This window comes from Marmota flaviventris, chromosome 12 (assembly GCF_047511675.1).
Source record: "Marmota flaviventris isolate mMarFla1 chromosome 12, mMarFla1.hap1, whole genome shotgun sequence".
Taxonomy (NCBI): domain Eukaryota; kingdom Metazoa; phylum Chordata; class Mammalia; order Rodentia; family Sciuridae; genus Marmota; species Marmota flaviventris.
Genome location: NC_092509.1, coordinates 102,403,471 through 102,426,143, shown reverse-complemented (window position 1 = coordinate 102,426,143; position 22,673 = coordinate 102,403,471). Strand labels below are relative to the sequence as shown.

At 34.3% G+C, this 22,673-nt stretch overlaps 1 protein-coding gene across 2 annotated transcripts in view; it reads right to left on the bottom strand.

Annotated features, from left to right (window-relative positions):
* Rc3h1 (ring finger and CCCH-type domains 1) overlaps positions 1 to 22,673 on the bottom strand; it is an 83,278-nt gene that overhangs the window by 45,575 nt on the left and 15,030 nt on the right. The window contains exons 2-3 of one of the 2 annotated variants that reach the window (XM_027935033.2): positions 6,318 to 6,705; positions 404 to 524 (exon numbers count right to left, since the gene is read on the bottom strand). In XM_027935033.2, coding sequence (XP_027790834.1) covers positions 404 to 524; positions 6,318 to 6,548 — 352 coding nt within the window. In that variant the 5' untranslated portion in view covers positions 6,549 to 6,705. Of the gene's footprint in view, positions 1 to 403; positions 525 to 6,317; positions 6,820 to 22,673 lie in introns of those variants that run through there. The other variant, XM_071600294.1, reaches the window with a different exon arrangement.

Below are 22,673 nucleotides of genomic sequence, written 5' to 3'. Positions count from 1 at the left end.
TCACAATTTGGGGGGATACTAAAGATTGAACCTAGGGGTACTATGCCACAAAGCTGTATATACAGTCCCCTTTTTTTTATTAAAAAATATATTTTTAGTTGTAGATGGACCTTTATTATTTTACTTATATGCAGTGCTGAGATTCGAACTCAGTGCCTCACACATGGTAGATAAGCATGCTACCACTGACCTACAACCCTAACCCTTATGTAGCCTTTTTTGAGATAGGGTCTTGCTAAATTGCCCAGACTGGCCTTGAACTTGCAATTTTCCTGCCTCAGCCTCCCACACAGCTGGGTTATAATTGCGCTCCACTACACCAGGCACAGCTCATAACTTTTATGGTAATGAAAAGTATACTTCATAGATGTTCGCTTGGCATAGATGGTTTCATGAGATTTACCTCTAGCACTGCTGAGCGGTTTCAGGTACAATGCTAATTCTTCTACACATTTCTTGGCTTCTTCATAATGCTTTGTGTCTTCAACCCCACTACACAAAGTAATGGGCTGCTGTTCAGGGACCTGCAGGAAAAGAGTATTCATTAATTAATTAAATGTTTTATTGTGTATAGTTTATGCACTGATAACTTGAACACTGGCAACATCAAAACTACTAAATTTACTTAATTAAAAGATCTTCCTCATATACACATCTACTGAATTGTTCCATCTCTAAAATGGCCTTATTGAGAGACAATTCACATACCATATTATTGATTGATTTTTAAGAACACAATTCAATGGTTTTTAGCACATTCCCAGTTGAATAACTATCACACAATTAACCTCAGAATTTCATCCCTCAAAAAGAAAATCTCATACCATTTTAACAGTTACTCCATCGTGTCATCCCAACCCACTGTAGGAAACACCAATCTATTATGTGTGGGTCTATGAATTTGCTTTTCCTGAATCTTTCATATAAACAAAATTACATAATCATATAATGTGTGGTCTTTTTTGACTCTTCTTTCACATAGCATATGTTTTTAAGGCCATGCAAGTTATAATATATTCTAGTGTTTTATTACTGAATAACACCTCATTGTATTGACATACCACATTTTATATGAGTCATCAACTGATAAGACATTTCAGTTTTCTATTTTTTGACTATAATGAATAATGCTGCTACAAATATTTGTATACAAGATCTTGTGTGAACCATTTTTTTGTTTTGTTTTTGCTTTTCTTGGGTACCCACACCTAGTGAGTGATAATATTTTGAAAATCTGCCAGACGATTTTCCAAAAGCAGAGTATCCTTTACACATTTACCTGCCACATGTGTAATTATATATTTATCACATATACATCCAAATATATTTATGTATATACATGTATATATGTGGGTGTGTGCGTGCGTATTTTTAAAATATACGAACGTGTTTGTATGTGTGTCCTGCACACTATACCCAGGATCTTATGCATGCCATTTGATTTTAATTGACAAATAATAATTGTCTAATTTATAGGGTATTTATATATAGACAATATATAATTGTCTATATTTATATGATATATTGTTCTGATAAATTTACAATCTGAAATGATGAATAATTTTGTCACTTCAGATAGATCTGCTAAAATAATTAGTTAACTGGAATATCTGTTTAACTTCAAACTTCTCTACACATTTTAAACGTTTTCTGGAATGATTTTAGATTCACAGAAAAGTTTGTAAGATTCTCTAAACTTCACTTCCTATGTGGTCAGTTCTCTACTACTACTCTTTCCTAAGTCTTGTCCTGCTGATATGGTTATACCTAGATTTTGTATTTACTATGTGCCAAGCTGTATAGGCATCAAAGAGGAAGGATATCTTTCACCATGTCTTCCACCCTTTTCTTTCTCCTACTCCCCCTCTTATTTCAAGCATTACTGTACATACATGGTATATGGCACAAACAAGCAAGGAAGGACTATGAACTCTTCATCCCTACTTTAGAAATTTCAAGAATTACTGTGATAATAGCAAAGCATCATGGGGAATCTCTTTTCCAATAAAATATTTAAACCTTTATAAGAAGCTATAAAAGGACAAATCAATATGTGATAATTTGTCTAAGGTGAAAGGAATCCTTCCTTTTCCTCCTACATCATCTGTGCAAACAGCCTCAGTACAGTTGAGAATAAAGCTGGGTTCAAGGCCTGGCCCATGTAATGGGGCCCTGAGACTGTCACTTTAATTCTGTGGGCTCTTTTTTTTCACCTATATACTTATAGAATACTAGTAATTTAGACTAGCTCTGATCCTACATACGTGTTCGAGTGTTCTAATACTTATTGTCTTTAAAACTTGAGATCTTTTTCATTTTCTTCTCAGATTTCCCTTTTATTCTAAATATTCTCCTGACACAAGTGTTCTCCTAATTTATTGGGTTACAGTCCTACACTGAGAAATGTGACTTTGGTGAAAGTGAGGGCAGTGGGTATTGGGGATTAAACTCTGGGTTGCCTTACAACTGAGTTATATCCGTAGTCCTTTATATTTTTTATTTTGAAACAGGGCCTTGCTAAGTTGCTGAGGCTGGACTCAAACCCTGTAATCCTCCTGTCTTAACCTCACAAGTTGCTGGGATTGGACATGCACCACCACACTGAGTGAGAAATGCTACTTTTTATGGGAGTCTTGTTGGAACACCTACCATCTGAATTAACACCTGCCTCAGTCGTTAAGTAAGATCAAATTCTAGGCACAAAAAAAGAAATGCAATTATGAACTTCCTAAGGAAAAATATAGATGTATCTTTGTGTAAGGATGAAGTTAGTCAATTTCCTACTTTCCATACCCTCCCTCCCTTCCTTCCTTTTTATTTTTTAGTTGCAGTTGGACATCTTTATATGGTGCTGAGGATCGAACCCACGGACTCACATGTGTGAGGTGAGAGTTCTACCCGAGTCACAATCCCAGCCCTCCATACACTATTTTCCAAAGGGAGTCACTATGTATAGCCCACATGTGTATTGAGGGTAGAGTTTATTTAAATTTATTTGGAATTCCGCATGAGAAATCCAGTCTCTTTCTCTATTCATTTAGGTTTTTATCTGTATATACTTGAATAATTATTTTATACTTTGGTAACAATCCAATACAATTCTATTTGTTTTGTTTTCAAACTGTTTCAGATTTGACCACTGAGAGCTCTTTCAGATGATTCCTGTGTGCCTATGACATATCCCCTTCACTGACTGTATTTGAGCTTTTAGACTTTTTAGCACTAGATGCTCCAACTTCCTATTGCAGGGCTACAATCAGCCACTTTTCCAAAGAATGCTGGTTTCTTTTAGTGAAGAACTATATTTAGAAGCCAAAATTGAACACTAGGTATGAATGCTGATATTGGGGTATTGTGCTTGCTAGTCCATCTTGGCTGACAAGGCAAAAAAAAATGTGTGTATATTATACCCCAGGTGTGTGTGTGTGTGTGTAAATATTACTATAAAACCATTTGTATGTATATTCAGTTAAAACCAAGTTTCCACTGATGCCCCAATTCTAAGCCATTAGCACAAAGATCATTCTAGCCTCTTCCTCTTTGCATATCTATAAACTTCTAATAATGAGAAATTTCATTCTCTACCATCTGCCTCCCATTTACTTAAAAGTTTAATTCCCATATACATGTACAGCAGTGTCAAAATTAATTCATACTTTCATGGGGAAAACACTTTATCAATTAGAACACACTGTTCATATATAATATCTAATGCCTTTAATTTTCTAAGAATTTACTTACTTTGAACTAGTAAGTATCTAAAGTTAATTAGGTTAGCACCTTTCCTCTACAGCCCTTGCAGTGACGTTGTTTCTTTTATTTCAGATTGTTCTCCATAAACTTTTGTAAAGTTTTGTGTTTTAGCTAGGTGTGGCGGCACACTTCTGTAATTTCAGTGATTTGAGAATCTGAGACATGAGAATCCCAAGTCAACATCAGCCTCAGCAACTTAGTGAGACTATCACAAAATAAAAAATAAAAGGGGCCAGGGATGAAGTTCAGTGGTAAAGCAACCCTGGGTTAAAATCTCTTTTTGAAAAATGCAGAATATCATACATCCAACAAATACGGAATCATATAGTTTCACTGCCCTAAGAAATACCCTATTTTTTATCAGTCCTCCTGCCTTCCTACTGAATCCTAGCAACCAATGATATTTTTATTGTGATTTTTAATTTTGTATACAATATCACATATTTGGAATCATACAGTATTGTAGGATTTTCAAAGTGGCATCTTTTACTCAGCAATGTATATTTGAGGTTTATCTGTGTCTTTTTGTGGCTTAACTACTACTTCCTTTTATTATTTCATTTTATACAATATTCTAATTACATGAATATACCAATGTTTATTCATTTGCTTATTGAAAGACATCTTGATTACATTTTTTTGCAATTCTGAATAAAACTGGTGTAAATAGTCAAATAAAAGTTTCTGTGTAAACATATTTTCAAATTAGTTGGGCAATTATCAATAATAAACTAATAAGAGACTACCAAACTGTCTTCTAAAGTGGTTGTTAGATTTTTCATTCCTACAAGTAAAAAATAAAAGTTTGTGTAGCTCCATTCTCTTCAGCATTTGTTGTCCATGTTTCAGAATTTGGTTTTTCTAATAGGTAAGCAAAGGTATGAAAAGCTGTGAGCAGTTGCTTTAATTTGCTATTCCTAGTGATAATAGTTAGCAATTTTTTCCCTATTAGTGCATTATAGTTGAACACATTGGTATGATTTGTTGTTATATATTTGTACATGCATACAATATAAAAATATAATTTGGCCAATATTATTGCCCAGTATTTCCTCTTTCCCTCCTCTTCCTCCTCCCCTTATTTCCTTTCTTCTACTAATGTGAGAAACTTTTCATCTGCCATATTTGTGTCTTCTTTGCTGGGATGTCTATGTAGATCTTCACCCATTTTTAATTGGCTTGTCTTTTAAACATTGAGTTAAAAATTGTATATATTCTAGATATAAGTCCCTTATATGATTTTAGTATTATTTTCCTCCATTCAGTGGGTTGTTCTTTTTTTGTGGTACTAAGGATTGAACCCAGGGCCTCCTGAACGCCAGGCAAGTCTTCAACCACTGAGATAATAGTCAAATAAAAGTTTCTGTGTAAACATATTTTCAAATTAGTTGGTTAATTATCAATATTAAACTAATAAGAGACTACCAAACTGTCTTCTAAAGTGGTTGTTAGATTTTTCATTCCCACAAGTAAGAAATACTCAGCCCATTTTATTTTATTTTGAGACATGGTTTTGTTGAATTGCCCAGGCTGGACTTGTAAACCTCCTGCCTTAGTCTCCTGAATAACTGATATTACTGGCTATGTGTCACCAAGACAGGCTCTGTACTTTCGAACTTAATAAATATTTAGTAGTGCTGGTGGTAATATCAAGATAGGCATATAAATAAAGGTTTCCTTTTGAATAAACTATCCTAGAATACCTCTCTTTATCTTCGACACATGTAATAACATCAATTTTTGTCATACTTTAGCAATTTACAGAAGATTAAACTTTTATACTAAATATATGGCACTTCAGACTTAAACTGAACAAATCAATAGTGAAGAATTATCTAAATGAATCATATCTAACACTCAAAAACTTGTCTTTAAATCTTGTGAGGAAAATGACCTTTGAGAAGACTAGGGGCTGGGAATGTAGCTCAGTAGTAGAGTGCTTACCTCATATGCACGAAGCCCTGAATTGAATCCCCAGTTCCACGGAGTGCGGGGGGTGGGGCACTATCCCATCATCTAATTTGAGAACACTTACATAAAACTTTCGAAGTATTACCTTCAGAATTACCACACTAACTTCCAAATGTAGCTAACCAGGGATATTTGATCCTCTTTTAAATAAGTGCTTCTTAAAAGCTGTGCTCTGTTGATTTTGTCACCTTTTCATCATTTCAGTTAGTATCTAATATGTAAAACTGCCTGAAGCAGCTTTATCTCTTCTATTAATTCAGTGCAAGGGTTTATGAATAGTATTTTCCTCAGCGCAAAGAATTCCTTATGACTTATCTCTTAGGTTTCTCTAGTAATCTGAATAGCTAGGGTTCTTAAAAAAATCTAAGAATAAATGAACATTTCAATATCATGAATGAAAAATACTGAATTACTAGTGTATCTTGTAATATACTGAAATAAAGGATCAACATAGTACAAGAAAGCATCATATCTATTTAAATAGAAGACAATGTTATTCAATTCTAATTCAACAAGTTTTTGTCAAGATCATGCATGTGCACACACAAACACACACACACTCAATTTAAAAACTATTAAGTCACCCATCTTACCTGAGCACCCACTAGCTGCAGCAATGCTGAGTTCACAGGAAGGAGCTCAATGTCTGTATTGATAGTGGTCTGGTCAAATGGGCAAGCCTTGCGGTGGAGTTTGTTCAGGCACATCTTACAGACAGTATGGCCACAGCCCAAACTGATGGGCTTTCGAATTGTTTCGTCGAAAGTCTGAGTGCAAATTGGGCAGGAGAGGAAATCCGTCCATTGTGGAGCTTGTACAGGCATTGCTTCTGGAGTTACAATTCACTAATACACACACACACACACACAAATCTAAAGCAAAGATTCCACTGGAATCAAAATCTTTGAAAAAAGTTTATCTTTTTTTTTTTTTGTTAAATATCTTCTGTAGATACAGTCAGCACATAGTGTGAAATATAACCTGGAAAACAAAGAAAAATGAAAAAATTTAGAGTATGTTTCATGTCAATTCAACTGTTGAAGTCAAAAGTGCAGTCTCCACCCTACAACTTCTCATAACAGTTTTATAGCACAGTAATCCATCTTTTTGCACTTTCACAGAATTAAAGCCATAATAAAAATGTCTAGTCTCATTCCTTCATTTTAGAAATGGGGACTAGTCCCACAGAAAGATGAAATAACTTGCCTAAGGTGATGCTTTAAAAGTTAGTAACTGTTCCAGGGGGGATTGGGGTTGTGGCTCAGTGGTAGAGCGCTTGTGAGGTTCACATGTGAGACACTGGGTTCGAGCCTTAGCATCACATAAAAATGAATAAATAAAGATATGTGCAAAAAAAAATAAGCTTCATTTAAAAAGAAAAAAGAAAGTAATTGTTTGGAGGGGGCTATTAATATTTTGTTTCCTGATCTGAATATGTTACATGGGTGTGGAGTGTTCAGTTGTGAGAATTTATCAAGCTCTTCATTTTATGTATGCTATAAATCAAGAGGCCTTTTAAAACTGGCCTAAAATTAAAAATACCTTAAAAAATATTTTACCATCAAATTTGGTGAAATTAATAAGAAAAATTACTCCTCAGTTTACAAAGAACTTAAAAACAGCATACTAAAGGGACACGGCCATATCAATGTTTATAGCAACACAATCCACAATAGCTAAATTATGGAACCAACCTAGATGTCCTTCAGTAGATGAATGGATAGGAAAACTTTAGTTTATGTACACAATGAAACATTATTCAGCATTAAAAGAGAATAAAATCATGGAATTTGCAGGTAAATTGATGAAGCTGGAGACTATAATGCTAAGTTAAGAAGCCAATCCCCCCCAAAACAAAGTGTTTTCTTTGATATGAGGATGCTGACTCATAATGGTGATGGAGAAGAGCATGGGAGGAATGGAGGAACTTTAGATAGGGCAAAGGGGAGGGAAAGAAAAGGAGGGGGTAAGAGGGTAGGAATGATGGTGGAATGAGTAGACATCATTACCCTAAGTACATGTATGAAGACACAAATGGTGTGAAAACACTTTGTGTACAATCAGTGACTTGAGAAATTGTGTTCTATGTGTATAATATGAAATTAATTGCATTCTGCCATTATGTATAATAAATTACAATAAATAAATAATTTAATAATAAAGAGATGGTGAAGTTTTTCAGGGTTTATTTTTAAGGTTTACACATTCCTAATAGTCTTACATAATGGTGGCTAAGGCAGGAGGATTGTGAGTTCAAAGCCAGACTCAGCAACTTAGCAAGACCCTGTCTCTAAATAAAATATTAACAATAGCTAGGAAGCAATACATGGTGGTGCACACCTGTAATACCAGCAGCTCAGGAGGCTGAGGAAGGAGGATCATCAGCACAAAGTCAGCCTCAGCAAGAGTGAGGTGGTAAGAAACCCAGGGAGACCCTGTCTCTAAATAAAATACAAAATAGGGCTGGGGGATGCGGTTCAGTAGATGGTATTTAAAATTTAAAAAAAAAAAAAAGGATTTTTCAAATCTCCAAATTTAAGAATCAGAACAATTACTATTAACCAGAACTCATATGCAGTTCAATTTTACTACTGATCTATTTTTGGTGGGCTAATGAAAAACGAATCATAAAATTCATCACTGTGTCTATCAAAAGTTTTCGCCAAATAAATATAAAACCCAACCTGAAACCTCTAACACATATTTTAAACAATACCCACTACATACTACATTTATAAATAACTGTAGTTTTAAAAAATGAGAACTGACATTAAGAATAAAGTACAATAGTATTACAACTCATTAAAGATTTAATTATGCTCAATAGTCTACTTACAAAGATGAATCATTTAAAGTATAATGAAACAGAAGTCAATTATTTATACTTGTTATTCTTCAAGTATTACATTTAATTCACATTTTATTGAAATTACTCAACCTTGAATAGAAGCCCATTATTGATGAGAGAATGGTTTCTATTATGTATGCTAAAAACTTTTTGCACATTCATTCAACAAATATTGACAAGCACTATTATGTGCCAGGCTATTTAAATTATGGGTAAGCCAATTAAGGTGGCACACACCTATAATCCTAGTTATTCCAGCTGCTTAGGAGGCCTGTGAGGCAGGAATATTGCAAGTTAGAGGTCAGACCGGCAACTTAGCCAGACCTTGTCACAAATAAATTTTTTTAAAAAGGGCTGGGGCTGTAGCTTGGTGGTAGTTGCCCCTGGGTTCAATCCTCAGTACCACAAAACATAAATAAATCAACTTAACTTTGTTTGGATTTTTACAATGTATGCTACTAGAAAATAAAAATGAACACTGGGGACTGGGGGTTTAGCTGAGCAGTATAGTGCTTTGACTAGAAGGTGTGAGGTCCTGGGTTTGATCACCAACAAAAATTAAAATTTTTTTAATTGTCTATTTTCATTTCAGCCCCACCGGCCCATGCTGGGGATTGAACCTAGCACCTTGCACACACTAGGCAAGCACTCTACCACCAAGCAATACCCCTAGTTCCAAAATGAAAAAATATTTAACTACTTTACAGAAAGCTCTCAAATTAATTTTAATTCTATAGTTAGTTATTTGCATATATATCCAAATGGATCTCACAACACTAAGAGTAAATTGTGAAACTGACTATATTTTGACTTCTTTAATAAAGCACTATAAATAGTTATTACTATTCGATAAATTGAGACTGTCTTCTAGATGCTAAAAAAGAAAAATCTATATCTATTTGTAGAGTGAAATGCTACATTGGTACATGGGGTTATAACAGGCTCAAAATTAAACAGCCAAAAAGGTGTTTAGAAGATATAATCAAAATGAGAGCTGGAAACTACATGTTTGATAAAGCTGATTAAGTTGCTAAAGCATCATCCACAGGAATTATTTATAAAGGGAAAATAGCACTGTATTCCTATAAACAATACCAACTCCAAATAGCACAAATATATTTTATTGCATATCATTATAATTTTTATTATTCATACAGCTATGCACCACACGCTGTGCTAAATGCTTCATACAGAGCAAATCCATAAGTATATTATCCCATTTGCAGGTAAGAGAAATGGAGATTTAGAAAGGCTGAATAGGCTGGGCTGAGGATGTAGCTCAAGCGGTAGCGCGCTCACCTGGCATGCGCGGGGTGCTGGGTTTGATCCTCAGCATCACATTAAAAAATAAAATAAAGATGTTGTATAAGAGGTTGTGAGGGGAATGGGAAAATAAACAAGGAGAGAAATGAATTACAGTAGATGGGGTAGAGAGAGAATATGGGAGGGGAGGGGAGGGGGGATGGTTGAGGATAGGAAAGGTAGCAGAATACAACAGTCACTAATATGGCATTATGTAAAAATGTGGATGTGTAACCGATGTGATTCTGCAATCTGTATTTCGGGTAGAAATGGGAATTCATAACCCACTTAAATCTAATGTATGAAATATGATATGTCAAGAGCTTTGTAATGTTTTGAACAACCAATAAAAAAAAGAAAAAATAAATAAATAACCTAAAAAAAAAATAAAGATGTTGTGTCCACCAAGAACTAAAAAATAAATATTAAAAAAATTCTCTCTCTCGAAAGAAAGAAAGACTGAATAAGCTAAAAAGGCAGATATTAACTCAGATATTCTTGCTCAAAACCCAAACTCTTGACTCATACCACCATGCCCAGGTTAAAGATTAACATATAGCAAAGGGAAAACTACTTGCAGTTTCATTAAATAAACCATATAAGACAGTAAAGTTGGTATAAATCGACCCAAACCTGCATTTTGTTCTAACAGCTACTGACTTCACAGCCATTAGGTCCTTTTGACAAACTTGTTGCCAAATCTAATGGTCAGGTTAATCTAATCTTACTTGTATTCTCAAAAAGATATGAAACTGCTACTCTCACCATGTCATGAATGTTGTCATGAACAACATTCCTCTCCTTTTGAATTCACTTGCTATTTTTCTGAACCCTTAATTTTTTTAAAATTTATTTTTTAGTTTTCGGTGGACACAACATCTTTATTTGTATGTGGTGCAGAGGATCGAACCCAGCTCCGTGAGCACGCCAGGCGAGCACGCTACCGCTTGAGCCACATCCCCAGCCCCCTGAACCCTTAAATTTTGAAAGGGCTTTATCTTGAGTTTTCTTTTCTCATCATTTTCCAGTTTAAAATCCTGAAATAGTTTCTCATTATATTTAGAATAAAATGCAGATTTCTTACTCTGGTTTAAAAAGCCCTGAATGATATGACTTCTAATTATCTCTCAAACTACTATTTTTTTTGGTACTGGGACTTTTAACCCAGGCACTCTTTACATCCTCAGCTACATCCTCAGCCCTTCTGATTTTGAGACAGGGTCTCACTAAGCTGTGTAGGGCCTCAGGCACTAAGTTGCTAAGGCTGGTCTCAAACTTGCCTTCTGCCTCAGCCTCCAATTTTAATTTTTGAACACTGTCCCATCACTGGATCTGAGTGCTAACTATTCTGTTAATGTTTGAATCAAAGGCCACTCTAGGTAATTTCCAAAGCACAAAAAATGTCAGCCACTCTTGGTAATTTCCAAAGCACAAAAAATGTCAACTTCTCAGCTTTCCCTGACCACTTACACTACCTAACAATCTTTATTATTACTCTCATTCTACCACAACGTTTAAATTCTCTGAAACATTTCTGCCATCTGTAAATTTACTGATATTTTGTTATTCAAAGTCTATTTTCTCCTATTAGAATACTATCTCCAGGAGGGCCAGGATTGTGGCTCAATGGCACAGCACTTATCTCACACATATGAGGCACTAGGTTCCATCCTCAGCACCACATAAAAATAAATAAATAAAATAAAGGTATTGTGTTCACCTACAACTTTAAATAAAAGAATACCATCTCCAGCAAAGTAGAGACCAAATCTGTCTTATTCACAACCAAAGTTATAGATACTCACTTCAATTCAAGTACACTAAAAAGTTTAGAATTCAGAGACCTGCCAACAATCTCAACATGATTCATAAAACCTTCTCATGAATCTCAAAGTATTTAAAGACTTCAGATTAAGAAATTCTAACCTGTACTGCTCCTTTACAACTCTTAAAAGTCTAATAAGCATTTGAGATTTATTATATGTTTAGCACTCTGAAATATGAAAAGCAAGGAGTTAAATATTTAATATTTCCTTGCTTTCCCATGAAATTTCATGTAAATGTGGCTATAAACAAGATTTGTAAATTATTCTGTTGTAACATAAAACTGTATTGGTGAAAGATACCTCAAAGAACATCTAGTTCTAGCTTAATTAGTTTTCTAACATAAGATGACTAACTTTACATATGTCCCTACTAGTAACAAGTATTGTTATGCTTTTCAAATACTTTTCATTTAATCTTTAAGGCCTAAGTAGTTGGCAATTTCCTTTATTTTTATTAAAAAAATAATATTCAGAGAACTCATCCAAGGTTACATAGGGAGTAAGCAGGTAAACGCAACTCACAATCACCTTAGGTCTACTTGACACTAAAATCTTTGAGGTATCCACCGCATCAGTTTAGCATGGAGTAGGCTGAAGAAAAGAGAAGTAAAAATTTCAATCAAAAATCACACACTTGGGCTGGGGATATGGCTCAAGCGGTAGCATGCTCGCCTGGCATGCGTGTGGCCCGGGTTCGATCCTCAGCACCACATACAAACAAAGATGTTGTGTCCGCCAATAACTACAAAAAAATAAATATAAAAAAAAAAGTCACACACTTTCTAAAGGCAGAAATGGGATTAAAAGCCAAATACACAGATTTGTGTTTTAGTGTCCCTTACAACCTAATTAGATTAATTTTACATACAAACTCATCACTGATAGCGTCATATTGAAAATATAACAAACAATATGTGGCCTAGATTAAGTCATCCATTAGCCTTGGAGAAACAATGTAAAACTGTTTCATGCTCATTCTCTTTATCACATTCTCAAAGGCTTTGTTGGTGGGGAAAATAAGGATCACTGGCCTAAGCATATTGAAATAACTGTAGAAAACATAAAGGTATATAAAAAAGAAGAAATAATTCATATGAACATGTGTTCTGTATTTACACCACAATCTCAACAGACTCTTACAAAAATCTTTTCAAGTAATATTTATGTGGGTCAATGTTTTTTAAATGATTACAGTGAAATATCTCCCTCCTACCTCTATCTCCTATGCCCCTAGTTCTCATTTATCTCACAGGTAAACCATTATATTACTTTCCTTTTAATTAAGCATGTAGATCAACATATAACTAATTGGAAAGAAAGTACTTTAAATGCTATTATTCAAAATTTTCTGTCTCTTCATTAAGTTTTCTTACAAATTATAGCTAAAAATATTTTTTCATTCTCAGTAAAAATTAAATAATTCAGTTTTATTACACAACATGTTTTACTATATGTCCAGTAATAAGGATAAAAAATGATGAAGCTAAGTTATTCCATGCCTACATGGAACTTACTTGTTTCTTTATATTATATAAAAATAATAATTGTACAACTAAACACATGACTGCAAATTATGGTACATTATAGGATGGTAAAGTACAGGGAAATACAAGATAAAGTGTTAAGAGATGAGACTAAAGAATTAGCCAAGGACTGAGAATGTAGCTCAGTAGTGGAATGCTTGACGTCATGGGTCAGATCCTTCCCTCTGGGAAAAAGGAAGGCGGTGGGGAGAAAAAGAAAAGAATTAGCAAGGATCAAATAACACAGGACCTTCCAACTCCTATTATGGTCATTAAGTGAAGAGTAACACACCTAATAAAATAGTTCTTAGAGACAATTATAACAAGCTTGATATATGTACTGTGTATATTGTATATGCTGTTAATTGTATACACTGTGAGTATAAGAACAATTTCCACTCCCTCATTTCCAAACATTTTTTTAAGTTTCTCAAACAGTTGTTTTTATCATCTTTAAACACAAAATATATCTGAAATACACAGGATATATAGTTGAATAAATATAATAAGTGTTTTTTCAGTCAAGAATAAACATATGAGCTAGATGCATTGGTGCACACCTGTAATTCCAACAGCTAGGGAAGCTAAGGTAGGAGGATTGAGAGTTCAAAGCCATCCTCAGCAACTCAGCGAAGCCCTAAGCAACTCAGCAAAACCCTGTCTTTAAATAAAATATTAAAAAGTGGCTCAGGAGTTACGCGCTCCTGGGTTCAATCCCCAGTACCAAAAAAAAAGAAAAAGAAAAAGACAACATCAAAACCAATAAAACACGCACATGAAATGAAATAATTAAAATACCAACACCCTTATGCAGGACAAAGAGATGACTCATGTCCCAGACAGCACGAGATTTCATCATGATACTCAGAACAGAGAACAATTTAAAACTTCTTAATTATTCTGGCATTTTTCATTTAATATTTTTTGGTCCACTACTGACCATGGGTAACTTTGTCCAGCATATCCATATTGCATATGCTACCTGCTTATTAGGTGCCTAACTGTCTTCTGGTTATCAGATCAACATTGTTTATGTTGAAGTAACCCTTTTACTTAAAAATGGCCCCAAAGAAAAAGATTAGTGATGCAAAGATTAGTGATGCAAATTCAAACACCACCACACACTTTATTTTAAAAAATTTATTAGTTATTGATGGACCAATACAGAAGGACAGGGGCTGGGGTTGTGGCTCAGCAGTGGAGTGCTCGCCTGGCATGTGCAGGACCCTGGGTTCGATCCTCAGCACCACAAAAAAATAAATAGGTGAAATAAAGGCATTGTGTCCAACTACAACTAAAAAATAAATATTAAAAAAAAAAAACACAGAAGGACAGATTAACTTTGGTCCTTTGTGGCAATGCTGCGGGGTATAAAGGAAAAAACACATACATGTATGTGAACACACATGACACAGTACCATACATATTAATAAATTCCATATGATTCATGATTTCAGGCATTCACTAGCGGTCTTAGAAAATATCCCAAGGATAAGGGGAATATAAATACATGTTTAAAGCAATGCTGTAATGCAGTTATCATCCCAATTTTAAAAAAATAAAAAACCCTAAGTACAGAGAAATACCCAGTGTCAGTAAGTGGCAGGACTATGATTCAAACACAAGCCCAAATCTTAAGCTGGTACTTTTTTTTTTTTTTTGGTACTGGGGATTGAACTTATGGGTACTCAACCACTAAACCACATCCCCAGCCCTATTTTGTATTTTATTTAGAGACAGGGTTTCACTGAATTTCTTACCATCTCACTTTTGCTGAGGCTGGCTTTGAACTCCTGATCCTCCTGCCTCAGCCTCCCAAATTACTGGGATTACAGGCATGCACCACCACACATTTTTATTTTTTATTTTATTTTAAAAAATTTATTAGTTATTGATGGACCTTTATTCATTTGTATGTGGTGCTGAGAATCGAACCCAGTGTCTCACTCATGCTAGGTAAGTACACTAACACTGAGCCACAACCCCAGCCCCTACCACGACACACTTTTAAACACTACAGTTTGTTTCACCTTACAGATAGAAGTTAACAGTCACTAACATGAAGAAGATTTGGGGAATGATGGAAATGTTCTAAAACTGATGGCAGTGATGGTTACAATTATTTATTATGATTACTATCATAAATCATATATTATTATGATTTGTACAATTAAAATACGTGAATTTTATGCTATGCAAATTAATTTCAAGAAAGCTATTAAAATAATCACTAAACTTTTTTAAAAATAAAGTTTAGTTTTCACATTTTTAAACATAATAATTTAGCTAGGCATGGTAGCGCACATCTGTAACACCAGCTACTCAGGAGCAATTTCCAGGTCAGATTTGGGCGTCCTAGTGAGACTCTGCCTCCCCACAAAAATGGCTGGAGATTTGGGGAATGATGGAAATGTTCTAAAACTGAACAATGGTAGGATACCCCTAGGTTCAATCCTCCTATATCTTAAACTATCATAAAAATATAGACTATTCAAATTTGTTCTATGAGCACAGCAATAGATTTATTAAATAGCTAAATTACCTTGCTTTGAAGATTTCATTTAAATGTATTACAAATTTACTGCCATCTCCTCTATTACAGATTTATTTTATCTGTCTGATTTAGAAAGAAAATGGAAACTAAAATCCATTAACTATCTATTCTGGGCTAATCACTCCTCTGAAGTATCATTATACCCATTTTATATATAATAACTCAAGGTTGAGTAGCATTATTGGCCCAAAGCTAATAAATCATTGAACTGGAACCCAGGTCTTAGGTGAATGTGAAGTGTAATTTTGCCTGAGAAAAACATTAAACAAACCTTATTGTCTGTAAGAAAATCTTCAATCTCTTCCCACCCCAGAAATTAGTTTTTAGAATCATGATTTTTGACCTTAATTTCCATTTCTCTGGAACATTTCAATAGCAAGCAGGACCACATTAAGAGAAAAAGAAAAAAAATTTATCTTGAAAAATGAAGGCAGGAAATAACACAAAGAAAAATAAACATTTATTTTTATATTTTGTATTTGAATTCTCAGCAGAACATCAATCAACTGAGAAGAAATAAGAGTCTTAAGATTTGAGGAGGGCTGGGGATGTGGCTCAAGCGGTAGCGCGCTTGCCTGGCGTGTGTGCGGCCTGGGTTGGATCCTCAGCACCACATACAAAACAAAGATGTTGTGTCCGCCAAAAACTGAAAAATAAATATTAAAAAAAAAAAAAGATTTGAGGAAACCTGAGGTTTTTCCAGTAATAATACCCTGTGGAGACCCAATTTTGTTGGAAAAATTTCTTCCCCTAATATATGGATTTAATTATAACCCTATAGTATACAACACCCTATATTTGAATAACCTAATATGCTAGTGTTGGTACAAATGGACAAGTACCTGAGTCAGATATAAAGAGAAGGGCTATTGAGCTAGAGAAAAGCCTGAAAGTGGAACTTGCTAAACGGGTGAGGAAATATGAAAAGTATTAATTCAGATGACTTAATTTTTCACAGTGTTAAGGCAAAAAGAAACATTTTTAGCTCCAACTAAATTTAGGAGGAAATGCAGTAAAGTGGGACAAAAACCATTAATGGGGAAGCTGCCTGACCTTCAGTTGAAACAGAGAATCCCATGAAAATGTTAAATGACAGCCTTTATTTAACTTCATGTATATAGATGAATCTTTGGACTCAAGTTATGTATTGTATGTAAATGTGCTACACCAAGGGGACATTAGCAATTATTACAGAGGTGATGAAATGAAATGGTCAGACTCAAAAGCAACATCTTTAAAGGAGCTCTGAGATAAAGGAAAATTTAAGAAATATATCAAAAAGCAAACAGTTATTCTTTTTTTCAGTTTTTGCATTAACACTATTGAATATTACATATACTATACTGTACTGTCAAGTATATAACTATGTCATCACCATTTAGTGGTAGGCCAAAAACCAAGGACATAATGAAAACTGATTACTAAAATCAAGAATATTCTGGAATATACTTTACATTTAAGCTTATTCATTTTTTTGTTAACTGCTTTTAAATTAAACAGATTTCTAAAACTGGTTGTTTTCTTTGTGAAATTTGATGTCTTTTCTTAATTATGCCTTTAAAAAAAATTAAGGGGCTGGAGTTGTGGATCAGCTGTAGAGTGCGAGATGCTGGGTTCGATCCTTAGCACTACATAAAAATAATAAATAAATAAATGTATTGTGTCCAACTATAAGTTAAAAAAAAAATCATCAATATAATTTGGTCCCAATACAAAAGACACATGAATAAATGAGACTAGGCCAAGTGTTTTAACAAGACCTAATTTTTCAAGTCATCTTTGCAATTAGTTCTGCTACTGCAATAATGCTCATTTTTATACAGGAAGTTTGCTCCTCCTGTTCCAGAAGTTATTTTGAGATACAATGATAAATCTGATTGGCAAATAACTGATAATTTTAAATAGTGAGGACAAATGCTCACAAGCAAAAGAAAACCTTAACCTGTGCCAAATATATGTTTCAGATCATTTGTTAAGCACTATCCCATGGAATTCTGAGGGATCTGATAAAATTGAGACATTTTAAAGGATGGCACTAACATAGTTGGCGCTCTACATCCTTGAATTCAACCAATCAGGAATAGAAAGTGCAGTTAGGATGGGCATAGTGGCTCACACATGTAATCCCAGCTACAGGGAGGTCTGAGACAGAAGGATACAAAGTTTGTAGTCAGTCTTGGCAACTTAGCAAGACCCTGTCTCAAAAGTAAATAAGTGAGAAAGACTTGAGGATGTAATGCAGTGCACAGATGACTGGTAGTAGTTTTTAGCAATAAAGAATGTTTGAAATAAGGTATGCAAATTAGGGGCCGGGCACTGCAGATCAAATGTGGGGCACTCTAACCACCGAGCAATATCCCCAGACTCCCATGTATGCTAGGCAAGTGCTTTACCACTGAGCTACATCCTCAGCCTCCAAAGGCCCCCAGCCCTTTTTATTGTTTGTTTTGAGACAGGTTCTTGTGAATCTGCTGAGGATAGTCTCAAACCTGTAATCCTCCTACTCTGGCTCCCAAGTCACCACCACACCTGCTATATATTAAGTTCTTTAGATATAATGCTACTTTACAGTCAATGGACTACAAGGTTGTATAAAGTAACTTTTATATGCATTGGGCAATCAAAAAAATTTGTGCGACTACCTTTATTCCAATATTTGCTTTACTGCTATAGCCTAGAACAGAACTCCCTCCCAGAATCCCCAAGGTATGCCTATAGATACTCCAAGTTCCTTAGAAATCAGAGAATAATATTAGAGTTTTTTTCCTATTTTCTCTATGGTTCTAATACATATGAAGTCATCCTACATATATTAGAAATCTTATTAATTAGGCTTCTAGGAAGCTACTAGTTAAGAAATCTAGGGAAGGGCGTGGTGACACACATCTGTAATTCCAGAGGCTTGAGAGGCTGAGGCAGGAGAATCACGAGTGCAAAGCCAGTCTTAGCAACTTAAGAAGACCCTAAGCAAATCAGCAAGTCCCAGTCTCCAAATAAAATATTTCTTAAAAAGGGTTGGGGATGTGGCTCCATGGTTATGTGCCCCTGAATTCAATCCCCAGTACAAAAAAAGGGGGGGAATCAATCAATCAATCCACGAATCTAGGGCCTTACCATTTAGAGTGACACACAAAGGTCAAAATGATATGGACAAAAATAACTGGAACACAGTAAACCAATTAAACCTAATTTACCCCCAAAACCAATTCTTCTCAAGTGTATTTGAAACATTCTCCATGCTAGACCATATACTAGACAATTAAGCAAATCTCAAAAAAATTTTGAAGCATTAAGATAATAAGAATGTTCTCCAGGGGCTGGGGATGTGGCTCAAGCGGTAGCGCGCTCGCCTGGCATGCGTGCGGCCCGGGTTCGATCCTTAGCACCACATACAAAAACAAAGATGTTGTGTCCGCCAAAAACTAAAAAATAAATATTAAAAAATTCTCTCTCTCTCTTAAAAAAAAAAAGAATGTTCTCCAACCATGATGGAGTGAAAGAAATTTGGAAAACTCTTAAATATAGGGACGTTAACCCTAACCAATAGTCCAAAAAAGAAATCAAAAAGGAAATTAGAAAATGTTTTTAAATGAATGAAAATAACACACCATACCAAAACTTACACGATACAACTAAAGAGGGTCCAATAGGAAATCTATATAGTTTTAATACTTGTATTTAAAAAGAAAAATGTCAAATCAATAACCTAAGACAGTGGAAAAAGAACAAACTGAACCTAAAGCAAGATGAAGGAAGAAAGTTAAGAGTGGAAATTAGAACACAACACAGAAAATCAACAGGGAAAAAAAATAATCAATGAAATACAAAACTTTTCTTTAAGAGCATTACATTAAAACATTTTTTTTAGGGGAAACAAATGAAAGGAAAAACAAACTGACAAATCTAAAAAGCAAGACTGACCAAGGAGGGGAAAAAAAAGAGAGAGAGAGAGGATTCAAATTACTAGAATCAGAAATGAAAGAGCAATACTACTATTATCCTTACAGAAATAAAAACATTTATAAAGAAATACTATAAGGAACTGAGGTTGTGGCTCAGTGGTAGAGTGCTTATCTAGCACACGAGGCACTGGGTTCAAACCCCAGCACCACAAAAAAATAAATACATAAAATAAAGGTATTGTGTCCAACTACAACTAAAAAAATATTTTAAAAAATAGATGAAAAAAATCTAGATGAAATGGACAAATTCCTTAAAAGATATACTAAGCTGGGAAAAACTGACTAAAAAAGAAATAGGTAATGGAAGATCTCTTACAACTGGAGAGACTGAATTTTAGTTAAAAAACTATGACCTAAGAAAAGCTTAGGACCAGATGGATGCAATGGAAAATTCTATTAAAAAAATTTTTAAAGAATTGATACTAATCTTTCATAAACTCTTCAAACAATAGAAGGTACAATACCCAGCTCAATCTCCAAAGTTTGAATTATGCTGATACTAAAATGAGACACAGAAAAAACAAAACCAAAACACCACTAATATGCAGAAGTCCTCAACAAAACACTAACAGAATCTAGCAGTATATTTTTAAAAACATTATACACCACAACCAAGTTGGGTGTGTCCCAGGAATGCAAGGTTAGCCTGACATATGAAAAAAAAAAAATCAATGAATGTAACATGCTACAATGATAGAATAAAAAATAAAATCACATGATTATTTCAAGAGACACAGAAAAGGTATTTGAAAAAATTCAATATCCTTTTTCATGATAAAAACACTCAAGAAATTAGAAATAAAACAAACCATGGTCAACTATTTTTTTCACGAGGATACTAAAACCACTCAATGGGGAAAGAATAACATTTTCAACAAAAGGTGTAGGGACAACTGGATAGCCACATATGCAAAAGAATGAATTTGTACTCCTAAATCATACTGTATTAAAAGAAAGAAAAAGAAAAGGCCCTTAAAGCAGATTAGAGATCCTTAAATATAGGATCTAAAACAATATTTTAAAAATTCACAGGGATGAATTTGCAAAACACTTCTTAAACATTATCTTCTAAGTTAAGGAAACTGGAACAATTTAAGTAACAAAATAGAGTGGTACTGTATTATAACCCAAAATATAAAATATCTATTAATGAATCCATATTGGTATAAATAAATGACTGAATAAATTAAAAGGGAAGGAAGAAACAAATTTCCCCATGTAGAAGAATTCCAAATAAATTATGTAAATACACTACCCTGAGGTACAGTTGGCAGAACTCCTTAAGTGTGAGCTAAGTATAGTGATTTCCTTTCAAAAAATACAATATGGAAGGCAGGTACAATTTTATAGTAAAGAAACCTGACAAACACCACTTTAGCCAGGTGATCATGGTCAACATCTACATCTATAAATTATGTTAACAGTGTCAACTCCGTAGTTTTCTTCCCCAAAACTCCTAATCCAGTTTAATCAAGAGAAAAATCATATGTCAAATTCTATTACTACAATATATTTGAGCAATGCCTCTGTAAACTGCCAACATCATCAAAAATAAGAAGTCTAGGGGATTGTGGCTCATCGGTAAAGCGACCACCTAGCACATGTGAAACACTGGGTTTGATCCTCATCACCACATATGAATGAATAAGATAAAAAGTATTGTGTCCACCACAAATAAAAACAAATTTTAAAAAATAAGTATAATAAACTGTCAGAGCCAAGAGAAAGCTGGGGAGATGTAATGACTGAAAGTACTAAGGTATTCTGGATAGAATTCTGGACCAAAAAAGAAAAAAAGGACATTAGGTAAAAATCAAGGAAACCTGAATAAATTTAATCAATTTTAATTATATCAATATTGGTTCAACTGTAACAAATGTACTAGTCTAATGTATGATGCTAATAATAAGGAAAACTTGGGGAAGAAGTAAGGAAATTCTACCTGCTCAATTTTTCTGTAAACTACTCTAAAATAAAAATGTCAAAAAAAAAAAAAAAAAAAAAGAAGACTTACATAGTACAACTGAAATTCATATTTGGGTTTGTCTAACTTTACTAATATAAAAATTGCCCCTTAGGTTTGTTAATCATTTGTTGTGGTACTTTGCAAAGATAATCGTAATTCCTCCCATCCCTGTAAATACACTCTTTTGTAATTTGATTTTGCTGTTCTTACCATCAAGGGATGGATTCTTTTCCCCAAATGTTTAATCCGGGGGACCATGACTTACTTTGAACAGCTGTACGCAACAGAAGTGATACTGAGAGAATTCCTAAACCTAGATTTTCAGTTCCCATTCTCACTCTCAGGATGTGAGGAAGCTTAAACTGGCCTGCTTGAGGATGAGACCACAAGAACAAGGGGGGAAAAAGTCTTAGCTCATACCACTAAAATGACCAGCTCCAGTCTGAGAAGCCAGATGACTGAAGTTACATTAAATAGCCCCAGTGGAAACCAGCAGAATAACCACTCAGCTAAACCCAGCCCAAATTGCCGATTCACAGAATTGTAAGCAAATAAAATGTTTAAGTGATTTAAGTTTTAGTGTGGTTTTTTCAATAATAGATATCTGATAATTGTTTACATAATGAAAACATGATTTTACATTTATAAATTTCAACACAGCCTTCTGAAGAAACAGTAATACTAAATATAATGTTGATACCGAGTAAGTACATAATTTTTCTGAGGTCCAAAAAAGTACTGTGTTCACTTTTCATCACACGACTAAACTACCTGACAAAAGAACAATTTAGAGGAGGAAAGATTTATTTTGGCTCATGGTTTCAAGGTTTCAGTCCATAGTCAACTGGTTCCATTGCTCTCGCCTGAGGTGAGGTAGAACATCATACAGAAGGGTATGGAAGAAGGCGGCTGCTCAGTTCATGGCAAGTAGGAAGCAGAGAAAGAGGTGAGGGTGGAGGAGGAGAAGA